The following is a 23,907-nucleotide window of genomic DNA, read 5'->3' as shown; positions in this document are numbered from 1 at the left end:
GCAAAATAATATTCAATTACATTCACTTACTAGTTATTTTCAGTCACTCATCAATTGATGGGCACCCATTTTGTTCCAGTTCTTTGGTTAGCGCAAAGAGTGCAGCTATGACTATTTTGCTATAGATTGAACTTTTGTTTCTGTCTTTGACTTCCTTGGAGTGTATCCCCAGTAGTGGGATTGCTGGATCATTTATGTGGTTTTGCAATAATTCCTTGATAATCTGTTAATCCTATAAATCATACAAAACTGCTGCTCCTCCAAAGAAATTTAAGGATCATGTTTCTAAACTTCGTGTTTCTGATAAAATGCCTCAAAGCTCAATATACCATGAAAGCCTTCACAAAACACATATAAAACACATTGGTGTACACTACCTATGAGACATTTCTGCACCTCAGCCATACAGGAGCAAGTCCAAAGTCAGTCTAGTCTAGAACTGCTACACTGAGTCAACAGTTGCCTAATATCTAGAGGAGCCCCAAACAGGTAAGTCACTTCCAAGATCTTTCCAGGAACTCTCATTTGCTCAAGAAATCAAAACCAAGCCAAAGCTCACCCTGGCCAAATCTCTTTAGAGTGTACTGAACTCCAGAAGATCTTGTCATCGACTGATGTATTGTGAATTCTCTCAGACTAGATTTGTGGGTAGGACCACCAGGATAAGCTACCATTCTCTCCAGGCCTGCCCCAGTTTGATAATGAAGTGTCCCTGGTGTAGACACAGATCTACAATTCAGTGAAACAAATTGGCATTTGTTCTAGAGGTACCTAATTATCTGATTTTTCATTAGTGGCAGCAGATGCTATGCTGGAAATTAGTCATATATTTGCATGTCACCACTACTACATTTTGATGTACTGCAAGTTTGAAAAAAGTGTGTTTTTAAAATAAACACGAAAAGCAGCATTTGGATAAATCAGTTCCCTTAGAATAATTTGGCAAAAGGGAATATTAAACATCTGGATACCTCTTAACTATGGCACCAGAAATCACTTTATATGATTTAAAGTAATATAATGCAAGCAAATATTTACTTCAATATTCTAAGTACTCATGATTTCATCTGTGTGTGCACACTTCTCCCATAATCACAGTTCATCAGCCCTTCAATGTTTTCTGGAGATGCTAGGTCAAAAAAACAACCCCTACTTTGTAGCCAATCCTATTTTAGAAGATCACAGACTTGGAGCTGAAAGGGATCTTAAGATAGATCTTAGATCTATCTTAAAGGATGATGGCTTTACTGGTTTGCTCAGAGAAAACACAGAACTTATCACTGGGCTGATAATTGATATCTTTCCTGGTTAGTAGTATCTGAAAAACCTTATATATCACTGACATTGCCACTGAAAGAACGTAAGTCACCTCCCTACCATGAGAGAGAAATATCGTAGGGGGTTAGGGAAGGATACCACACACAGTGATGAGGAAATAGATGTCAGATAAAAGATTAAACAATTTGTAATATGAATTTTTAAATTTTATATGATGGCAATAATTAAAAATCTGTATACTATATAGCACTCACTTTTCTTCTGATATCTTTCATGGAACTTCATATCATTTTCAAATATGCTTCCTACCCTTCCCCTATTTTCCCGTAGACCTTCTGCAAGACAAGTGTCACAATATCGATGGTGACCATGAATGTGCCTGTATAGTTCTGTATCACAGAATATAAAAGACTCTCCATATGGAAGGCAGAAGAAGTAAAACATTTATTCAGACACCAGAGGATCAAATCCCAAAACCAATAACTCTGATTCAACACAGCAGCAAAGAGCTTAAAACACAATATCACAGCAGGGAGCCAAGCCATCCGGTAGCCTTCCTCATTGCTGAGGCCTTCCTGTAAACACTCACTCACAAATCCTAGCTGTATGCTTACCTGTGTCCTCTCCTCCTGCAGTTATGAGAGCCCTAGCTTAACGGCTACCCTCAGAGTATATATATATCCTTTTTCAGAGGCCTCATGAACCTTTCAGAGGTTCTCATGACCTAATTAGCAAAAGGGTGTGGGCCTTCCTACAAACAAGCCTTCCCCTAATCAAGCTTCCCTTAACTAGTTCCACCTGAGAAGCTTCCTTTAACTAGCTCCACCTGAGACCTATTAATGGGATCTTTAATCACATAAACACCACACATTATAACAAAGAAAACCATTTAACATGACAATATATCAAAATTTGACACCCAAAAAACCTTCTTCTCGTTACTGAGAAAGGTGGTACTCACATGCTCTCCAGAACCAAAATTTTTCATTGCAAATTACCTATGTTCAGCGGCCCTTTAGTGTTCCTCTTGTTTATGTTATTGTTGTTTTTGTGTACATTATTCCCTTGCTTCTGGCTTCTTCTGCATCACTTCCTATATTCCTAATGAATTCCTCATTTATGATTCCTTACCACACAGTAATATTTCATTTGTATACAACTTTTCCCATGCACCCTCATATGGCTTTTTTTTTCCTATCTAAAAGAATATCTTAATTACATGTGGAACATTTTTTTCTGTCACTGCTCTCTTTGAAGTATATTTAAAATAGTGGGACTGTTGCATCCAAGGGTAAGAACAGTTTAGTGCCTTGCCTTCTATAATTCCAAATTGTCTTTTTTAAAATTTTTTCAATTAATAAGCATGTTTTCTCCCTCCCTCTTCACCCCCCACCCAAAAGATAAGAGAAACAAACTGTTACAACAAATATGCTTAGTCAAACCAAATTATCCTCATTGGCCATGTCTCCTTCTACATATTTAGTCTATTTCTGTCAGGGGGTAGTTCATTATCATTCCTCTGGAATCATGCTTGGTCATTGCGTAGATCAGAGTTCTTAAGTGTTTCAAAATTGTTCATTTTTACAATGCTGTAATTGTGTAAATTGTTCTCTGGGTTCTGCTCACTTCATTTTGTATCAGTTCATAACAAGTCATTCTAGGTTTCATCATTTCTAAGAGCACAGAAGTGTCCAGTGGTATTTCCATCATTTGTTCAGTCATTTCTCAACTGATGAGCACTCACACCCCCATGCCACCACAAAAAGAACTGCTATGAATGTTTTTGAAATAGGAGTCCTTTCTTGCTTTGATCCCTTTATAGCACAGGCTTAGAAATGGTATTGTTGGGGTTCAAGTTGTTTCCCAGAATGATTGGACCAATTCATAGCTCCATCAGGAGAATACTAATATGCCTGACTCCCCATAGCACCTCCAACAATAAATGGATTTGGTTTGTGTTTCTTTGACCATCTTTGCCAAGGGTTTTCTAAACTTTCCATTTCAAATTAAAATTCAACAACTACCAAGTACAGTACATGGCACTTGAAACACAGAGATAAATTCAGTGCAGACCTATTTTTAATCGGTTTACTGTGTAAAAGCATGAGACCGTATGCTGTAATGGAAAGAAGGACTCTGTCTCTGAATCTGTAGTCAAAAGACTTGAGTTAGAATCTTGATTATTTGCTGTGTGGGGAAAAAGAAACCCAACCTCACTAGAACTGTTTTCTCATCTGTAAAATGAGCTAAATCGATCATCCTAAGTACACAAAGGACTATGCTATAGCAGAGTGAAATGTATGAAGAAGTGAGGCAAAGTACTATGAGAAATCTGAGGAGGGGAAAAACACATCTTTAATTGGAGGTAGTGAGGGGAAAGGTGGAGGGAGTTACAGAAGGTTCCATGGATGAAATGACTCCTAAACTCGGCCTTAGAGGAAGACTGAAGCTAGGCAATTAGGAACTAGAAATGAATACTAAAAGACAATAGAATTCACATCAAATACATTTTTGTTCCTTCCAGATGACTGATGTTAAAGCACATTTCTCTCCCCTCTATTAAAAGTAAAAACATATTTCTTCCCTCTCTACCAAGAGTAAACTAAATTTACTAAGCTAAATGCCGAATGTTACATGTTCTATTTTTCACAATCACTACGGGAGTTTTGCTTAACTTTTTTTTCCACGCAAAGTACTATGTGGGAGGAGGTTCTGGAGAGGGATTGTTGGGTCAAAACAAGATATATTAATAATTTTTTTAAAGTGAGAAGTGATGGCCCAAGTCATTTGTCCCCTCCCCCCAAACCTTACAAATTCTAAGGCAACAGAAATTCGTTAAACATATTTATTAAAGCTAGCATACTCATTTTAGGTAAATCACATTTATGATACAGCATAATTGTCTTTTCTAATATGGTTTACATATAATTCATAGTAATATTGAAGTTCCTTGATTAATCAATGTATATCTGTTTTTTTAAAACATACATATGACTGGCAGTGTGGAATAGTGAGCAATGGACTGTGTGCCCTTAGGCAAGTCTCTCTAACCCTCCGGGCCTAATATTTTCATCTGTAAAAGGAGGGGGTTGGATCAACTGATCTCTAAAGTTCATTCCAATTCTTAAATTCTATGACTTGGGGCACAATTTTAATTTTTTATTACAGATACTTGATGTTATTGTATCTTTGATTCTCTGCCATAGTGTTCATCAAATATGATCCTTGGCCTGGAACAGAACTACCAATTTTACCACTACCAATTTTAATATCATTCCTCAGGGAAAATGGATTAAAGGATCACAGAATTAGAAGGGACCTCTGGGGTGATCTAGTCAAACTCTCTCATTGTACATAAATAAGAAAACTGAAGCCCCAGAGACATTAAGTGATTTGTCTAAGGTCACACAGGTAGTATTTGGTATTTGGCAGAGCTAGGATTTGAACCCAGGACCTCTGTTTACAAAACCAACATTCTTTCATGTAATTTTAAGAAGGAAGTGTGGCGGAAAATGTAAACTCCCTGTATGCTATTACAAAAATATTGGTCCTATTAGAAATAACAGTTATTTAACTGAAGGTAAAAATGATCCAATTTAACTACAGTAATATTACACAATATTTCACAATTTCACATATAATTTTTATTTTTAAATTAAAATGTTACCCAAAAATGTAAATATCTTTTCAGTTGAAATACAAATACCTAATATTCAAAAGAAGGCTCTGAAAACTCAATAAAGTGCAATGTGAAATTACAACCTGAAAACAGTGGTATTTTAAAAAAAAAATCAAAAGCAGTATTGAAATTTCCTTTAGGTAATTTATTTTAAAACCTATCGTGTTAACACAATACACTTTAGGAACATATATGTATGTTATGTTTCCCAGAATGTAGAACTATGCAATGATTATACAACAATTAAATATTTAAACAGGATTATTTCAGAAGTTTGTTGCAACTGCCATTTCTAAAGTCATGTGAAGCAGTCAGAAGAAAAATGAAGGCTGCCCTTTCATTTTTAAAGTGCTTATTGACCATATCCAAAAGTAATGACTTTCATAACTACTTAGCCAGGAAGCCACTACTTAGAGTATCAAAGCTGTCATTCTCTAACTTTGGACATGGAAAATGGTTTATTAGCATTAATAAAAGATTGCTTTCAACAGCACTCAATCATATGATTTTTCAAATCAAGATAATGCTATTAGGAACAGCATAGAAGGTGGCAGCTGAACAAATCCAGAAAGTTTAGGAATGGAGCCCAAGAAAGAACAAAAACTTGTTTTCTGTTAAATAGCCAAGAATCAGCCTTCTCTCATATACTATACTTATAACTTACACATGGAAATGAAGTCTCTTACCAAAAGTGAATTTCTGCAAAGAACAATTATTTTCATATTCTCTTAAGTCAAACATAGCAAAATTTTAAAAAAAGCATTAATAAAGAACTCTAACTCTAAAAACCTGAGAACAGCTGCCAAATACTGACACTAAGCTATTTTTTAAGTTAAACTGAACATTAGAAAATAGGATTGACTTTTAAAAGAAAGCTTGGCAAAATTTCTATCCTCATTTCAACCACATCATATACATTTCACAGAATTATGAAAATTAAAGCATTACATTAATACACTACTTGTTCGAGCCATTTATGTTAGTGCCATCAACCATTAGTAGTTTAATAATGTTAGAATAAATTAAATATTCCTTTTGAGTCACTTATTTTTCTGTTACCTAAAGTGGTTTGGCCTTCCCTTGTCTTACTCCCTCTGCACTCCAACAACCCCCACACACACTGATCCAGTAGCCTAACACAAAAATTCGATGTAGAGCTACATTTTTAGAATGATATAATTATGGTTGCATTTGATTTAATTTTCTAATAAAACAATAAGGTGCCAAGCAGTAAAATTTGATTAAAATGTAGCTCCTTTGTTTGCAAAGAACATCTTTTTGCCCTGAATTATTACAACTTAAGTTACAGTAGTTAAGCAATACCAATTTGTTTTAAAATAAAGACAAAAACATTTTAAATACTGTTTTTAAAAGGTATGTAAGAACAAGGCAATTACTATAAATCTTTTCCTAGATTTATATACTAAGGATCTTGTTTTATAAATTATTGGAAAGGTTTAAAGTAGTTTCAAAAATTACTTTAGTAAAAGTAGAAATTTTAGTTAAATACTGTATGCAGATGTCCAAGAGATTATTATATCTTAGTAAATATTGAGCAGTACTACAGTGGAGGATAATTACAGCTTTTGCTGAAGTCCACTTACAGCAAATATGAAATGGCTGGCACATTCATTCCTCTCAGTGACGTGCTTAATGTTGTTTAACTAAAGGAATTCTTATCCCTTGTATTAAAAGGGAGTATATTTCCTTCTCTAAATCTTGGATGCAAATCATTAAGATCAACAAATAAAGGATTTGCTAATTATAAGCCAAATATCTAAATTTCAAAATTGCTTGTTTTCATATTTGAGATATTTACTCTACAAAGGGTTAAATACGATTGATATGCCTTTAAACAAATACTCCTACTGTTTTTTGTTACTGTACAAAAGCATCGTAAGATAGACAGCTATTGCTACACATGGCAACTACAAAAATCTTAACCCAAAAAGGGGCCCCAAAATAAGTACCAAAAAATTATGGGAAGAGTTTAGTCTCATTTGAAAATGAGCTTATAGCCCCACAGTCAAGAATCTGACCTATATGAAGACTTTAACCTAAGTCATTTAGCAATCAGTAATAGAACTGTTGGTTAAAACGTAGATGAACTCGTTGTCTTCTCTCTGCGTAGTTTGCTTCCTCAACCATTTATTCATGGGATATAATTTCAGTTCACCTTTTTTCTGGCTTTAGTTTGAATTTTCTTGAATGCTTACGAAGCTAGTACTGGATTTAAGACGCTTAGCTAGATGAATTAAAAAATAAAAGTTTAATTAAAGTCTACTCAATTTGATTATCAAGTAATTTTATGAAAATGTCTATATTTTAAGTTGGAATGAGTGTACTGCATATTCAAAAATGCATAATGAACCTAATTTCCTCATCTTCCTCAACTTCTAAAAGCATTTACCTGCAAATGGCTTGCTAGAAGAAAAAAAAAAGACAAGTAAAAACAAAAACAAAAAAAGTGAGTTAAGCAGGCATAATTTCTATCTTCTTGGATCATACAGCAAAAGACAGTCATACCAACACCACCAACTACTTCAAAACTTAATAGATATGCTATTTCATTACATGGGTACTTCCTCCATGCAGACTGCCCATCTTTCCAACACACTTTTGCCTTCTCAGCCTGTATGACTTCATTTCTGTTGATAAACTCTCCTCCAAAAGTCCAACAAATGTGCAAAGGGTATTTTTCTACATCTCTTAACATTACATATATACTAATCTATCACACAATCTATGTACAGTCATCCCTTACTCCCCCTACCTGACTAGCCCACCTTCTTTTTTTGATCCATCTCTCTAAGGGCATCTTTTATATACCTTTCATACACATTCTTAACTGATAATGCTGAAGTCTATTTACCCCTACCATATCTCTCCATTGATCTCTGAGTGACTGGCAATTCTGATTTCTTGAACTCCTTGGATTTGTACCCATATAATATCACCAGAATAATATTGCTATCAAAAACATTTCTGTTTAAGGTAAAGTAAATGAAAAGTGCTGAGCAATTTCCCCAATACAAATTAGCCTACTCTCTTTGTCCTATTTAATTCTGGGCTCATCTCTCTGCCCATCAGCAGTATCTCACCAAGACAGATGTATTAATGGACTAGCTCTGCACAGTGCATCCAACTATAGTCTGGACATAGGTATTCTTCACCCACATGGTTTTTATAACTGGAGAGTTACGCCAAATTCTTTGAAGTAATTATGGATCTCGTTTAGGAAGTTCTGCACTATTAGGTGTATAATGTTATCAATCCAATGCTATCTGCAAACAGGAGCATCTAGAAGCTGATACCATAGGAAGGAAATCTCTCTTCCATCTGGAATCCGTGTTGATGTTCTCTTTGACAACTATGATTGACATTAATAACAAATTAACCAAAGTTTTCTCTGGTGGCAATCACTATGTGCCAGGCACTGTGCTAAGGTGCTGGGGACACAAATAAAAGCAAAAGGCTCTACTCTCAAGGAGCTCACTGTCCAATGGGGAAGACAACAAGCAAACAATTATGTACAAATAAGCCACATGCTGGATAAATTGGAAATAATCATCAGAAGAAAGATATTCAAATTGAGGCAGCTCAGGAAAGGCTTCCTGTAGAAGGTAAAATTTTAGCTGGTACTTGAAGGAAGCCAGGAAAGCCAGAAGGAAGAGACAAGGAAAAAGAGCATTCCAGGGATGGGGGGCAGCCAGAAAAAAAAATGCACAGAGTTGAAAGGAGTTTCTTCTTAGAACAGCCAGGAGGAGGCCAGTATCACTGGATTACAGACAGAGTATGTGGGAGGATGCAAAGCTTAAGAAGACTGGAAAGTTTAGAGGAAGAAGAGGGAGCTTGAAAATTAAAGGAATCTTATGATATGCTAATATTTATATGTATGTATGTATATATGTGTGTGTATATAAATGAGAGACACCTTGTCAAGGGAGCCAAAGGCTACATTTTGCTTTACTGAATTGAATGCTTTTTTGCAGTCAACAAATGGTAAACACAATTGGATCCTATAATCTTTACATCTTTTAATCAATGAAATGACTGTAAAAACACGATCTACAGTAGAATACCATTTGTGAAAGCCTGCTTGTTTGCCTGCTCCTTTCTTGTATTTTTATCAAGGATGCCCTTGACGCATAGGCAAATTACTTAAAAAAAAAAGACTCTGCAGAGATAAAGTAGACATACGGTTCAAGAGTTATTCAACATCTCGGCTTTTTTCAGTAGTAATATGTGATTTTATTTTTCCAAATAAGTATACCTTTCAGATATCTTCAGACTCAATCCCCCAATGCCCACAAAACCCTGTCATCTCCAGCAAAGAACTACCTTGCTTATATTTAATCTGATTAGAGGCTTTCCCCATATTTGAGGAAATATAACAATAATATCTAGAAAAGGAGATGTGTATTATGGACTTTTCTCGCAGTCTGAGGAAGCCTATAGACCTCTTCTCAGAAAGGTTTTAAATGAGAAAAATAAAACACATAGGATTACCAAGGAAACCAATAATATTTTAAGTTATCAAAATACTAAAAAAAAAAGTTTATGGACCTGAGTTAAGAACCTCTGCTCCCCCAGAAAATTGCCAAACCATGCTGCCTGAAACCTCTTAATTACCACATCTAATGGCCTTTTCTCAACCTCATCCTTCTTGACCTCTATGTAGCCTCCGACACTGTCAATTATCCTCTGCCCCTTGAGAGGTTTTCATGATACTGCTTTCTCCTGGTTCTCCTACCTGTCTGATTGGCCTTTCTCTGTCTCCTTTGCTGGGTCTTCATTCACACCGTTGCAGGGGTTTAAATATAATCTCTATGCAGATGATTATCTCGCCCTAACCTCTCTCCCAACTTTTAGTTTCCCATCTCCAACTGCCTTTTAGAAATCCAGAAACGGATATTCCAGACATCTCAAATTCAACATGTCCAAAAATGAACTCATGATCTTCCTACTCCCAAAAATATTCCCCTCTTCCTAATTTTCCTATTACTGCCATCCTTGCAGTGACCCAGGCTAGGTATTATCCTCGGCTCCTCATTCTCTCTCACCCTCCCATTTCTGATCAGTTGCCAAGTCCTATTGTTCCCATCTTTGTAACATTTCTAATATATGCCCCCTTCTCTCTTCTGATAGTGCAATCACCCTGGTATAGGCCCTCATATATAACGCCTCACTCCTGAATAACCTGCTGGTTGGTCTCCCTGCCTCGCCACTCCAATCCATCCTCCACTGAACTGTAAAACCGATTTTCCTGAAATGTAGGTTTGACCACATTTAATAAACTCCAGTGGCTCCCTATACCTCTAGGATCAAATATAAGATCCTTTTTTTGGCATTTAAATCTCTTAGCAACTTGGCTGCTTCATAGTCTTCTTATACCTTACTCCCCTCCACAGTGATCCACTATGATCCAACCTGCTCAACAAGCCACTCCATCTCCCTGTTCCAAGCATTTTCCCTGACTGTCCCCCATATCCAGAACACGGCCCTCCTGATCTCCGTCTCCTGGCTTCCTTCACATCTCAGCTAAAGTCACACTTCCTGTAAGAAGCCTTTCCCAGGTGACTTACCCTCAATGGATCCTGTGTATGTCTTGTTTGCACATAGCTGTTTCCATGTTGTCTCCTCCATTAGACTGTGAGCAACTTTTTTTTTTTTACTTTCTTTGTATCCTTAGAGCTTAGTACAGTGCCTGGCATGTAGCAGGAACTTAATAAATGTGAGATGGATTGACTGACTGTACATCTTCATCATCCCCTCCCACTGGAACTCAGGCAGAGCCTACTGCTGGCTCTTATATATAAGATTTCACCTTATCTCACTCCAAACCAAGTTACCACACCACTTCCTCAACATTGGCAAACCATGGCACCACAGATGTCTTTTCCCCCATTAAAATATAAGCTCTTTGAGGGCAGGGACAATGTTGCTTGCTTGTATTTGTATTCCCAGTGCTTAGCACAGTGCCTAGCATATAGTAAATGCTTAAGAAATGCTTATTCATTCATTCATTCTTAATGCTACTTACGCAGAATGAGTTTTCTTTTCTTTTGCTCTGAGTGAAGAAAGCTACTAAGATAGAAAACTACTGGTAAAAAGAGAATAAACACTGAAACAGCAATTACAGGAACTGTATCACTGCAGGGAACTGAACAGTTGAAAGTTCGACTCCAAAGTTTTCGAGTAATGTTCATCTGAAAATTTAAAAAAATGAAACCATAACAAACATTAACATGTCATTCATGCACTTTGGGAAAATTTTTTTTGTTCTGATCTTCAGATGTTTTGGATTCAGAACATACCTACAACCTAAAAATCTATTGACAGCCAAGTAAAATTTAATCTATCAGAAAATTAAAACTTGGCTTCCTTTTAAGTTTTTTTTCTTCATATTATCATAAAAAAATTTCAATGTCCAAGTTTAAAATAATGTCCAAAACATCCTAGTACTAACCATATCCTTTTAAAGACTTTGGGTTTCAAACTGAGATAGACAAAACTGGACAATAAGAATACAGATATTTCCTGGTTAGTTTTTTTTTAAACCACCTTACATTTCATCAATCTAATTATCCAAGGATCCTAAATAATATCCTCTATATTTCATTTCCCCCTTCTTTGATTTTCATTCCTCACTTCCAGTTTATCAATTTCAGGAACTGATTTTTCAGTTTCATCTGACATTCACCACAAACTCTGCCAGAAAGCAAAGCTCCATGAAACCAGCGTTGTATTTCTCCCAGGGCCCAGCACAGTGGTGTGCACATAGTAGGTACTCAGATGTTTGCATTAATTGATGAAGTAACCCTTTACTAATACACATGCACCACCTAGTGGCAGAATGTAATCAAGTTTTATCATTGTAGGGGGAAAAAATTGGTTTTAGTTGGTAAATCACCTGGTTTCATGGAAGACATAGTGGCAAAAATAGGGGCTGTCTCTACCAATTATAAGTATGCTGGTGACTAAAATAAAGCTACATAAAAGTGTCAGTAAAAATCGAAAAGTTCCATTCCTAGTGACACTATCATGTGATTTCAAAAAGGAATGCAAGATGGTATTAAGTAGAGGTATAAAACTCACTGCCCACAAAATTCCAGAGAGGAATCAGATCAAAATATAATTGGAAAATGTTTAACAATAAAAATACAATAAAACAGATGTTAATTTCTAGTTTTCTAAGTCAATACGTGGCCCTGCAAGGATCCATTTCTATTTGGGTTTGACATCACTGGCACAGAGGAAAGAATACTGGGTTCAAGAACAAGCTCTTCCACTGTAGAACTAACTGCAGAGAAGACACTGAACTTCTCTGGGCACCTTAGTTTTCTCATCTGTAAAATGTGGACAATATTACTTTAACTACACTTGGGATTATTGTGAGGAAAGTACTTTACAAAATGTGAGATGAAGCACTACATAAATGAACTATTATTCTAGCAACAAGAATTTAAACAATATGGATGACACTGTTAACTTCAGACTGGAAATAAAAGGCTACAGAGGGATGGTAGATTCTACGTTAAAGCCATTTCTCTTATATGACAATAGAATCAAAACACTTACTGCATCTTCCACATCGATGCATAGATGTGTTCCAGGTTCAGCATTATTCTCACGTTGATTCTTTTTTTGCATCTCACTATAAAACACATTCAGGGTTTTGTACATTTCCTTGCAGTTTTTGCACACTTCTGTGTAATTTCTTTGCTGGAGAATATTGGTCAAATCTCCCTAAAGAGAGCATATATAATATATATATATATATATACACACACACACACACATGTTTTAAAACTTTAAGTGTGATTTCACTGATGTTCTCATCCTCTAAACTGAGAGAAAATGTGGCTCTTCCTTACTTTAGTACATGGTAGATTGCTTTGGCTTGCAATGAACGTTCCAGTGACAAACCTCTCCAAAATTAGTAGACTAGTTCTTGAACAAAGACACACGGTATGTGAGCCAATCTTTGGAAGCCCTCTCAGTTTGGAGTTCTCCACCAGAATTTCCCTTTAGGAATCCAGAACCACTTTTATGTCAGAATGAGGTGTGGGAATACAATTTCAGCAAAAGACTTCATATATACAAACATACATAGACACACACATCATATATATCATATATATAAAGACATCATATATACATATACATATATATGTGTATGTGTGTTACAGAAAAAATCTTACTGCTTTGAAAGATTTGCCTTACTTCAATAAATTCATTTGGGTTCATTTGTTTACAAAGGTTGAATATATATTATAAGTTAGTAGTTCTCTTTTCAATTAAATGAAAAAGAATGTAGGTAATAAAAGGTATAAGAAATGTTCCTGTTAAGGAACAACCTGAAAACTCTTTCCTTGCTACACCCTTTCCCTTCCCTCCCCTCCTTCCACCTGCTATTTGACATGGCTCTTCTTTAGGTTCCTCACTACTGCTACTACTACTACTACAACATGGTCGAAGAAGAAAACGACAGTGGCTTATGTCCTTTCCCTCTACTACCCCAGCTACATACTGGAAAAAGTCCCAGTTGGTATTCTGTACTCAGAGCAAGATGTAGAATGGCAGTCACCATGGTTCCTGGTAGGATGGGAGGCAGCCCAACTACAGTAGCTTTTGCTTTCCTGTTCCACAGGCACAGTAGCAGCCACACTTAGGAAAGACATGACATGGCACAAAGCAACATAAAAGAAGGATGACTTCCAATCAATGACACTGCATAGAAGTTTCTCATCCTGCACACGAAACAGTATTAAAAGATGTACTACAACACAGAATATTAAGATTGAGTACAGAGAAGTATTATTTATTATCTTGTTCTTACTAATGTAAAACTCTTAATTTAGTTAATGAAAGCATAGGCACCCAATTAAGAGATTTTTGTTCATTTGAATCTTCAGGAAATTAGCAATCACATAACAATCTAGCCCAGGATTTGGTGCTCGTCTGCTTCATAACCAACCACTGAAGAGGAGAATAAGTTGAACAATATTGTTCTTGAGAAGTAAAAAAAAAATATGACTAAATTATAGCTGACGCATAATAGAACAAATAATCACAATGGGACAATGAGCCATTCCAAATTATGAAAAACTATGAAAATCAAAGAAAAAGAACTGAAAAGAGAGAAAATCAATCATTTACTAATAATTGTGGCTTTAACAAACCATCCCTTATATATATGTGAATTACAAATGGTATGTGCTTGCCAAGCCATTAGGTAGTATAGCAACCTCAAAACCATAGGTATGTATGCTCCATGTATTCTCTATAATTTCATATGTTAACTGAGAAGTATATGCTTTCCATAGTTATTTTTGTCAGCTTTTTATTTTCCAAAATCAATGGCATTTTCTCAACCCTCATCTAACCTTCTTGACATTTCTAAAGAATCGATTACTGTTAAACATCTTCTCCTGGATATCTTTCCACTCTGCATTTCTGTGACACTGCTCAGTTCTGGGTCTTCTCTCTTTACATTCTCTAAGTGACAATGCATTTAATTATTTTTATGCAGATGACTCTTAGGTCTGTATATATTAAGCCACAGATTCATTTTCTCCTGAGCTACAGTCCCATATCACCAACCTTTGTGTGTGTGTGTGTGTGTGTGTGTGTCTATTACCAACCTCTTTAGGGAAATTTCAAACTAGGAATCCCATATACATCTCAAACTCAACTTGCCCAAAACTCTTTAGCTTTCTCCCAAGTCCATTCTTCTTCCTTCTTTCTGTGTTTCTGTCAAGGGCAACAACATCCTTCCCATCTGCCAGTTCACAACTTTAGGGCCATTTTTGACTCCTCAGCCTTCATCTCCCTACACATCCAATCACAGAAATGGATAGGATGCAATTTGTAAGTAACAGAGAGCAGGTCAGTATGGCTGGATGGTAGAGTGAAAAGAGGAGTAATATAAACTAGATCCTGGGGTAGTCACATGATTGCTAATTTCCTGAAGATTTACATTGTGCTCTCAACAGAAATAGAGAAGTTTAGTAGTGGGGTAGGTTCCAGAAATAGAGAAAATGATGAGTTGTACTTTAGACTTGTTGAATTTGAGATATCTCTGGAACACCCAGTTTGAAATGTCAAATATGTAGTTGGTGATTTGGACCAAGGGAGACAATGTCACCAAAAGAAAGCCTCAATATAAAGGGGTGGGGTGGAATGAGAGGTGTGAGAATCGTAATGAGAGAAGAAAGCTTTGGAATAGTTTCTGTGAGGAGTGAGATAGGGATAGATCATTCTACTTCCTTCAAGGAATTAACAGAAGATTACCTAACACATATACACTAAATTAAATATATGCAACAAGAAATAATACCATGTAGTGGGCTGAATCTTATCCTCAGCAAAAAGTTTAAAATACCTGAAGATTATGCTCAAAGCATGTCAAAGTCTGATTGAACAGATCAAGGAACTTAATTGTGCTGTTTGATAGTTCTTCATTGTTATTTGTTAAACAATCTGAAAAAAAACATAAGATATATTATTTTCATATTTTATTTTACAAAAATTATTTAGCCAGTTTTTACATGGTTGGTATAGTTAAAATATATTCTGAATTGTTTTATATTAAAGTACCAACTTATTTATCTGTCATCAAGGAATAATATATTCTACACAATGAATTTTCTTGGCAACTTTTCCCTTTGAACATCAGCACTTTCTATCTAACCATTCTTGATGGAACTCTTTCTAACATATATTACAAACTTCTCTGTCTTCTAAAGCAGAATATTCTAAAGTTTAAGCAGTTCTTCAAAATTCAGGGTTATTATGAGCATCAATTATTCTACTCTATTGTAGAGCTATTCAGGATTATAAAGTTATTTTTGCCCCTTTGCAAATGTAAAGTTCTGATTACTACTCAAAACTTTTCTCCTTTCTATGATGTTTCTATTTCTTCCCTATTAGCTGTCACTTTTTTGCTGCTGTCAATGTACCTGCTTCTAGTAGCAATGCTACTTCTAATTAGCTGGGAAACCAGATTACTTTGCACATGACTTGAATTGAAAAAGCTAGTTAGAAATATGTCTAATATAAGAAAAAAAAAGGCTCTTGATAAGGACCTACAGGGCTCTGCTATTAGTAAAATGTATGACTTTCACGCATGCCATCTAATTGAATTTGATTTTTAATCTTTTCAGTCATCAAGCAGTTTAAAGCAAATTTAACTCCACCCATCGTTTCTTTCCTAGAACAAAACTTTCCTTGTCCCTCACACCCCCAACCTCCTACCCCATTTAAAATCCAAACAAATACTTTGAAAAGTCTATTTATATAACATTTTAAGAATCACATACGTATTTTATAGTTACATTTAATGCCTTACATTTTACACTGTTTTGAAGCACTTTTACATTTAGTTGTACGCTTGCCTTTGGGCAAATCACTTACACTCTCTATGACCTAATACCCTCATCAATAATCAAAGGACATCAATAAACTAGATGATGACTGAGGTGCTGTCCAGCTCTAACATGCTGATATGTGATAATTACCTTTACAAGTTAATTGCAAAGTAGGTAGAGCATGATAACTTTCTTCTGACAGATGAAGCAATGGAGGCATAAAAATTTGTCTAAGGTTATTTAGCTTGTGGTACAGCAAGGACTCGAGCCCAGGTCTCCTGAACCTCCTAACCTGTGTTCATTGCACTGAACTATGTTGACAATTATTTAGTACTTGTAATAAGAACAGGTCAATTAAATCAAACAGTGAACTAAAACTTGTTATCTATAATTCAGAATGATGATAACAATATTAAATGGAAATAATTACTTACTTGCACAATTTGCTTCCTCCCATGTGGTATTAAAAAATTCAGATAGAATCACTACAATTTGCATCCTGTCCGACATCAAGAGATTTTTGGCACAATTATGACTCTCTGACATATTCTAGAATGAAGAAAAAACGGGGAGAAGGGGAAATGGAACAACATATTACCATGAGTTTAAAAAAACACACACAATTTTTTTAACGTATCCAAATAGACAATTGGGGCACCATGTCTTATATAAATGCTAAACAGTTATCATCAATCATTTAATCAAATGGCCAACATTTGCACAGTGTTTTTCAGTTTTAAAAAGTGCTTTCCTCAAAACCATCCTGTAAGATAGAGTGGCAAAATGAAAATATTTCCACCACCATTATAGAGATGGGAAAACTGGCTCGGAGAAGTTGGATGATTTACAACTCAACTTTTTACCTACTGTCAGATTTGTAGAACCAACAACACATAAGTAGCCATTCAGTGGGAAAAAGGATAATAGATGTAATAATCAATAGTTTAAGTAAACAGAGAAGGAAAGGGGAAAAAAAAGCATTAAACAACGCATAGGTAACCAAGTAATCTGATTCCATTCAAAGAATGGAAATCAAATACATTAATTCTTTAATCGCCGAACTTCAATTCAACAAAGGAAACAAATTACAAAAGGATGTTAAATTGTATCATAAGAGACTGTGAAATTTGAAAGATGAGCCTGAGCACCACAAAACTGAAGAAATCTCAGACAGCAGGAAAATATAAGACTATTCTATGTCAACTCAAAATAATGCCCTACAGGAATGCTTTCTTAAAATGTTTGAAAAACCATAACCAAAAAAAAAAACTACTCACCTACCTTTTATATTTTTATAAGTCCCTCTCATTTTTAGCATGGGATGGCCTATACAAAAACAGCATTATTTAAGTTGGCAGGGCATTATGGAGGCTATTATTACAGGGCCATTTTCTATGACGTGCTTACACAAGAAGTCTTTGCGTCTCAAAAGTATTGTTGTTTCTATATGTCAATACTAAAATTTAATTAAAATATGGTGGCTAAGCTATAACAAAAAATGACACAAAAAAAGCATTTGTTTTCTTCTTCATCACCAAGATCTGCTTTTTATTCTGTCACATGAACCAGAAGAAAACATGATGCATAGAGTTTTTACCTAAATAGAATGATTTTCAAAGTTTTCCACAGAACACTTTAATAATAATGGAAACAAATTGTACAGAGAGTTATTATACAATTCCCTAAATTTGTTCATGCTTGACTCTGTCCTCATCTTTACCCCTATATTACTAAGTATTTAATATTCTTCCCTAATAAAACCTCTCATAGAAATGCCTGCCTTTCTACTCCACCACCATGATCCAGAGGCCCTTGCCACTCCAGACTTGGAATTATGTCATTAGTCTCCTAACTGGTCTCTCTAACCTAATACATTCTATTCACTCTCAGTTTAGTCTTCCTAAAATATTGTTTTGTATGACAACCCCCGCTCAAAAGTCTCTGGTATACATATTAGGCAGCCAAGTAGAGTCTATACTCCTTGGTCTTTGTACTCAAGGTGCTCTATAATCTAGCCCCAAGCTAATGTAATTGAAATAAGGATTTGGAATCAAAGAACCTAGGCCCAATCCTGCATACTACCTGTATGACCTTGGCATCATACCTCTATAATCTTTCTGAGTCTCAGTTTCTTAATCTTTAAAATACAGCAGTAGTACAGGAATAGATCATTGCTAAAGTCTCTTTCTGGTTCAAAATTTTATATCCCACTACACTTCTCCACATGTTGACAGATGACACGGTATACTAGTAAGAGCACTGGACTGGTAAGAGAGCTGTGTTCAAATCTCTCCTCCCAAAAACAGCTGGAGGATCCTGGTTAAGCAAGTTAGTTACCCTTTATCAGAATGAATTTCTTCATCCATAAAAGGAGATAATACTTCTTAGGGTTCTTGTAAGGATCAAATGAGATCATATATGTGAAGTAAAATATTGAAATTCTAGATAACATTAGCTATTATTTTATTATTATCTTCAACCCCAGTCAAATTAGTCTCCTCATGTGCCCCAAGCATGTCATTTGTATTTCCCTATCTTTACATTTACCATTTTCCCCTGTTGGAAATGCCATTCCTGAAATCCTTTGACCCAGTTATCTAAATCTATATTTCCTTTAAGGTAAGTTCTATCTTCTATGAGAAGCCTCCCCTGTCTTAGTCCACAGTTCTTTCTCTTATGTTACTTGTCCTTGTGTGAAATTATTTTTATGGGAAAATCAGATTTGACTTATATGACCTTCGCAAGAATGAATAATAATAGCAATCAACGATTATTTAACACTTCGAGGTTGGCAATGCACTTTACACATATTTTCTAATTTGATCTTCAAATTCTCTCTCAGGTAGGCATTACAGGTATTATTCCCATTCCTTGCTGTTCCTCACACATGACATTTCATTCGTCATCTCCATATCTTTGCAGATTATTCCCTATGAATGGAATGTACTCTGTCCTTACCTCTGCCTCTGAAAATCCCTAGGTTCCTTCAAGTGCCATTTCTTACCTAAGGTCTTTCTTGATACCTCCAGTTATTAGAATATTTCTCCAAAATTTAAATTGTATTTATTTCTATATACTCCTATGTGAATAAGTTGTATGTATTTTATCCCCTGGTCAAATATAAACTTCCCAAAGGCAGAGACTGTTTTGTTTTTCTCTATATATCCCCAGTGCCCAGTATAGTACTTAGTATACAGTAGGAGTTTAATACATGCTTATCTGCTGATTTTATAGATGAGGGAATTAAGGCCCAGAGAGGTGAAATTAGTTGTGGTCACATGACTAGTGACAGTGTCTGTCTCTACTGATTCCAAGACCAGCATTCCTTCCACTAGACAACAATTGTGCCATAATAAATATCTACTGCAAGGGCCAGAGGTGATGCTGGCTACCATGGTCTAGGTAAAGGGCTATAAGTAAATTAGATGCTAGGGCTAGAATGGTATATGAGATGAAAGAAGAACAAAGGACCTTAAATTAGTAGAATGGGAAAGGTGAATGTATGTGTGGAGTGGAATGAATTTACTGGGGAAATAGTAAGATTTGTTCCTCCTCCTTCACCTTCTAAGGCATGGGAAGGTTTCTCTGGGATTGATGGTAGTAAAGATCACAAATGAGGCAAGAGGACATGGGGAAGAAGAGCAGCAAAAAAGGGTTTTTACTCTAAAACCCACCAACCTAGAAATCAGAAATGGGGCTAAGGGAGGAATCTGGGGATTCCAACTAAGGAAGGCGGGTAAACCAAGGCTTACTATTGGAAAGAGAACGGAAAGGAAAAGTATACGTAAACTGCATATAAACTGACATTTTGTGTCAATTGAATCACTTTAGCTGCATTGATTTTGCTTGTGTATATTTCTAAAGAAAAAATTTACACAGTGGGAATTTTTAAACTTTTTTTTCCTAATCTCTTCTATCCTTCATTTGTTTAAGAATTCTCCTAGCTGCAGTTGTAAAATACCTCCTTCTATTCCCCTCTAATTTATTTATGATGTGACCTTTTTCATTTAAGTCAAAAAATACATTTGGAACTTAGCATTATGTTACGCCGTTATGGCGCTGGTCTAAACGTATTTTGTGACAAACTACTTCACAGTTTTACCAGAAGTTCTAATTAAATAGAATATCCGTCCTAAAGTAGATTCTGCTCTTGGGTTTATAATTTCAGTTGTTTTTGATTCTTGCTGTTTCTCCTACATGACGTTCCATCTGTCACTTCTGTGCTTTTGCACAGACTGTCCCCTATGAATGGAATTCACTCTGTCCTCACCTTTGTCTCTTAAGAGTTCTGAGGTTCCTTCAAAGCTCAGTCCAAGTGCCATTTCCTACATAAGTCTCTTTTACTGATCTATTTACCTATTTTAAAAGCAGTACCAAATAGTTTTGGTAATCACTGCTTCATAAAATTTTAAGGTCTAGAAGTGATTTCCTCCTTGAAAAAATTATTTCCCCTGTGATCCTAGACCTTTAGTTTCTCCAAATGAATTTTGTTACTTTGTTTAATTTTATTGAGTAACCTCTGGGTAGACTAGTAAGTCCACCTACCAGTAGAACCACTTTAATAAACTAAAAGAGCTTGCTCTTTAAAATAATTTTATGGTGACTCTTTTGGAAAAGCCAATAACATTCCAGCAAACAATTTGTCTTTCCTGTAGTCACATATGCCCTTCTAACTTAAATCATTGTACACAAACTTACTGCCAAGCAATTCAATAATCTAGCTCTGTCCCTTAGTGTGTGACCTTAGAGGCAGCTAGGTGGCATAGTGGATAGAAAATTGGGTTTGGAAAGGGGAAGACTTGAGTTCAAACTTTGCCTCAGACACTTACTAACCATGTGACCCTAGGCAAGTCACTTCTGTCTGTCTCATATTCCTCACCTTCAAAGTGAAGATAATAAGTTATTGTGTGGATAATATGAGATAATAATACATAAAGCAGTTTGTAAACCTCAAAGCACTATATAAATGTTCACTATTATTAGGCAAGTCACTTACCCTCTTCAAGTCTCACTTCCTCATCTGTAAAATGAGGAAGTTGGACTAGATAGCTTCCAAGGCCCCTTCCATCTCTAAATCTACGATCCTATGATCTAAGGGGAAGGAATTCTAATGACTGTCTTGTGCCAAGAGAAGACAACAAATTTATTGGTCCGCACTGGGATTCCTAGCCTACTTCTCCTGAAACTTCTCTAACGCTGGGGGTTAGAGGCATGGTAGCCCAGAGGTCTTCTTACTCATTAATTACTCTATTCCTTAAACTCCACCCATGAAGGTCCACCCATACCAGTCAGTCAACTTCCTGTTCTGCACACAAAATGCTTTAACTCCCCTCTCTGGGATGCACAGCCTCCTCCCTTCTGCTTCTCAGAAACCCCGTGAGAGGCCTTTCTAGGTTCTTACTACCCTATCTCTTCCCTTTGAAATGACCCTCCATCTACTCATTCTCACTCAGTCTGTGTATGCTTGTACACACACACACACACACACACACACACACAATCTCTCCATATACAAACATATATGCATATATGCATATACACATACAGAGACAGACAGACGGGGGAGGAGTCTATGTATGTGCATATACATGTACACATATACACACATATCTTGTATGTTAATAACTGTTTGCCTGTTGTCTTCTCCATCAGAATGTGAGCTCCTTGAAGGCAAGGACCATATTTTTTTGCCTTTCTTCGTATCCCCGGCCGCTTAGGTCTGCTTGAACACATTAAGGGCTTAATAAATGCTTGTTGCCTGACTCAAGCACCACTTTCTAAATGGAGCCTTTACTAAGCACTGCCCCCCGCCCAGCTGATAGTACACTGCCACCTAAAATTACCTAGTATTCGCCTTATGTATATTTTTCTGTAGTTAGACACGTTCAATTCCCCCCTTAGAATGTAAGTGCCTTAAGGGCAGGGGGTGTTTGCACTTCGGTCTTTGTATGCCCAGCGTTTAGCAGGGTCTGGGACGCAGCAAGTTCTTAATGAATGCCTGTGGACGGGTTGGCTGGGGACCCGTGGAAGAGCAGGGGCTGGCATGGGTAAGTCCAGTCTGAGAGGCCCAGACCCCGCCCCGCCCCAGCACCCCCAGCCTGGACCGCTCCCCTACCCACCCCGACGGCTCGGCTGATGTTGTCCATCTTGCCGGTGACCTGCTGGAAGAGCGGGAAGCAGTTCTGGCAGAGGCGCACCGGCCGGGCGCTGCGCACCAGGCATTCCGTCAGCTCCGCGCTGCTGTTGGCGAAGTCCAGCAGCAGCTCCCGGCACTCGGGCTCCAGCTCGGGCAGATCAGGGGGCAGGGACAGAGACAGCGGGCCCAGCCCCCGGCCCTGCAGCAGCGACAGGGACAAGTCCTGCGCCTCCAGCACCTGCTGCTCGGACAGCAGGACCGGGCGGCGGCCGCCGAGGTCCAGTGCTGGCGTCACTGAGCCCGGGCCGCCGCCGCCTCCTCCGCTGTCGGCGGGGAAGAAGTGGCCCTGACCCAGGCAGAGCCCCGGCAGGAGCGCGAGCAGCAGCGGCCTCCACAACAGGGCTCCTCTCGAACCCATCGCGGGGCAGCCCGAGCACGCGTGGGAGTGGCTGCGAGTCAGTCCGAGCTTCTCCCCGCTAGAGACCACTGACAGAGGCTCCCACTTCCGGTCCCTGCTAGACCCGGCTCCCTGCGAGGGTCACGAGGGAGGAGCGTCAGCGCCAAGCCCCGCCCCTCACGCCTTGGCTCGGCTCCATTGGTCCAAACAAGACGCTGCTGGGGGTGAGGCGGGGGAAAGGGCCTGCTCTTGGGTATACGCATGCGCAAGGAAAGGGGCGGGCTCCGGGCTGCCAATGAACTGTAGAAGGGGCTCGTGGAGAGTGGTGCTGTATTGACCAGAGGCCCCGGGCTTGACCCGACACGCTTAGTTAACTCTATGGGACCGGCCCCTTGAGCTGGGGGGAAACTGAGCAGCTTCGGCTGAGGTTTCTATTTCGGAAGCTAATTCTCGTTGACCCCTCCGAAGGGCCTCAACACCCGGGGAGAGCTCTCCTTGGAGGTCCTCATTTCTGGAGCATGGGGCTGTAAGAGGAAATTACTTCACGCGCGGCAGAAAGGCGGCAAAAATAATAATAACAATATTATTAATTAATAATATAATTAATAATAATAATATGTATCTGGCGTTTGCATAGCACTTCATATACCCATCTTCGCATTGTCGTGAGGTAGGTGCAGTTATTCTGTTTTTGCAGACGAGGAAGCTGAGGGTCATAGAGGTTACTACAATTGCCCCCTCACATTCCCGCTGCTGGCAAACGCCTGAATTAAAATTGAAACCCACGTCTTGACTCTTAAGGCCGGTGCCCCTGTCTGTGCAGACTCCCCGAGGTAGCGCTCCTCCGGGGAGCACAAATGGAGGGTGCTTCCCCGGTAACAGAGTCAACGCTCTAGCCGTAGACAAAGTGTATCTACGGGCCTACCTTAGCAGAGGTGGGGAACCTGCGGCCTCGAGGCCCTCTAGGTCCTCAAGTGCGGCCCTTTAACTGAATCTAAACTTCGCAGAACAAATCTCCTTAATTAAAGGATTTGTTCTGTAAAAC

General features: G+C 37.7%; 1 protein-coding gene across 1 annotated transcript; it reads right to left on the bottom strand.

Moving 5' to 3' along the window:
* Positions 1 to 4,105: 4,105 nt before the first annotated feature.
* OSTM1 (osteoclastogenesis associated transmembrane protein 1) lies at positions 4,106 to 23,038 on the bottom strand. Its single transcript, XM_036767819.1, has 6 exons — positions 22,449 to 23,038; positions 16,764 to 16,878; positions 15,345 to 15,442; positions 12,539 to 12,706; positions 11,001 to 11,166; positions 4,106 to 7,202 (listed from the first exon to the last, which is right to left on the bottom strand). Exons 1-6 carry the CDS (start codon positions 22,881 to 22,883, stop codon positions 7,147 to 7,149), a joined length of 1,038 nt encoding a protein of 345 aa, XP_036623714.1. The 5' UTR covers positions 22,884 to 23,038; the 3' UTR covers positions 4,106 to 7,146.
* Between the last annotated feature and the right edge of the window lie 869 nt (positions 23,039 to 23,907).

This window comes from Trichosurus vulpecula, chromosome 7, assembly GCF_011100635.1.
Source record: "Trichosurus vulpecula isolate mTriVul1 chromosome 7, mTriVul1.pri, whole genome shotgun sequence".
Classification (NCBI taxonomy): Eukaryota; Metazoa; Chordata; class Mammalia; order Diprotodontia; family Phalangeridae; genus Trichosurus; species Trichosurus vulpecula.
Note: the sequence above shows the minus strand (reverse complement) of the source record. Positions and strands in the feature narration are given on the sequence as shown.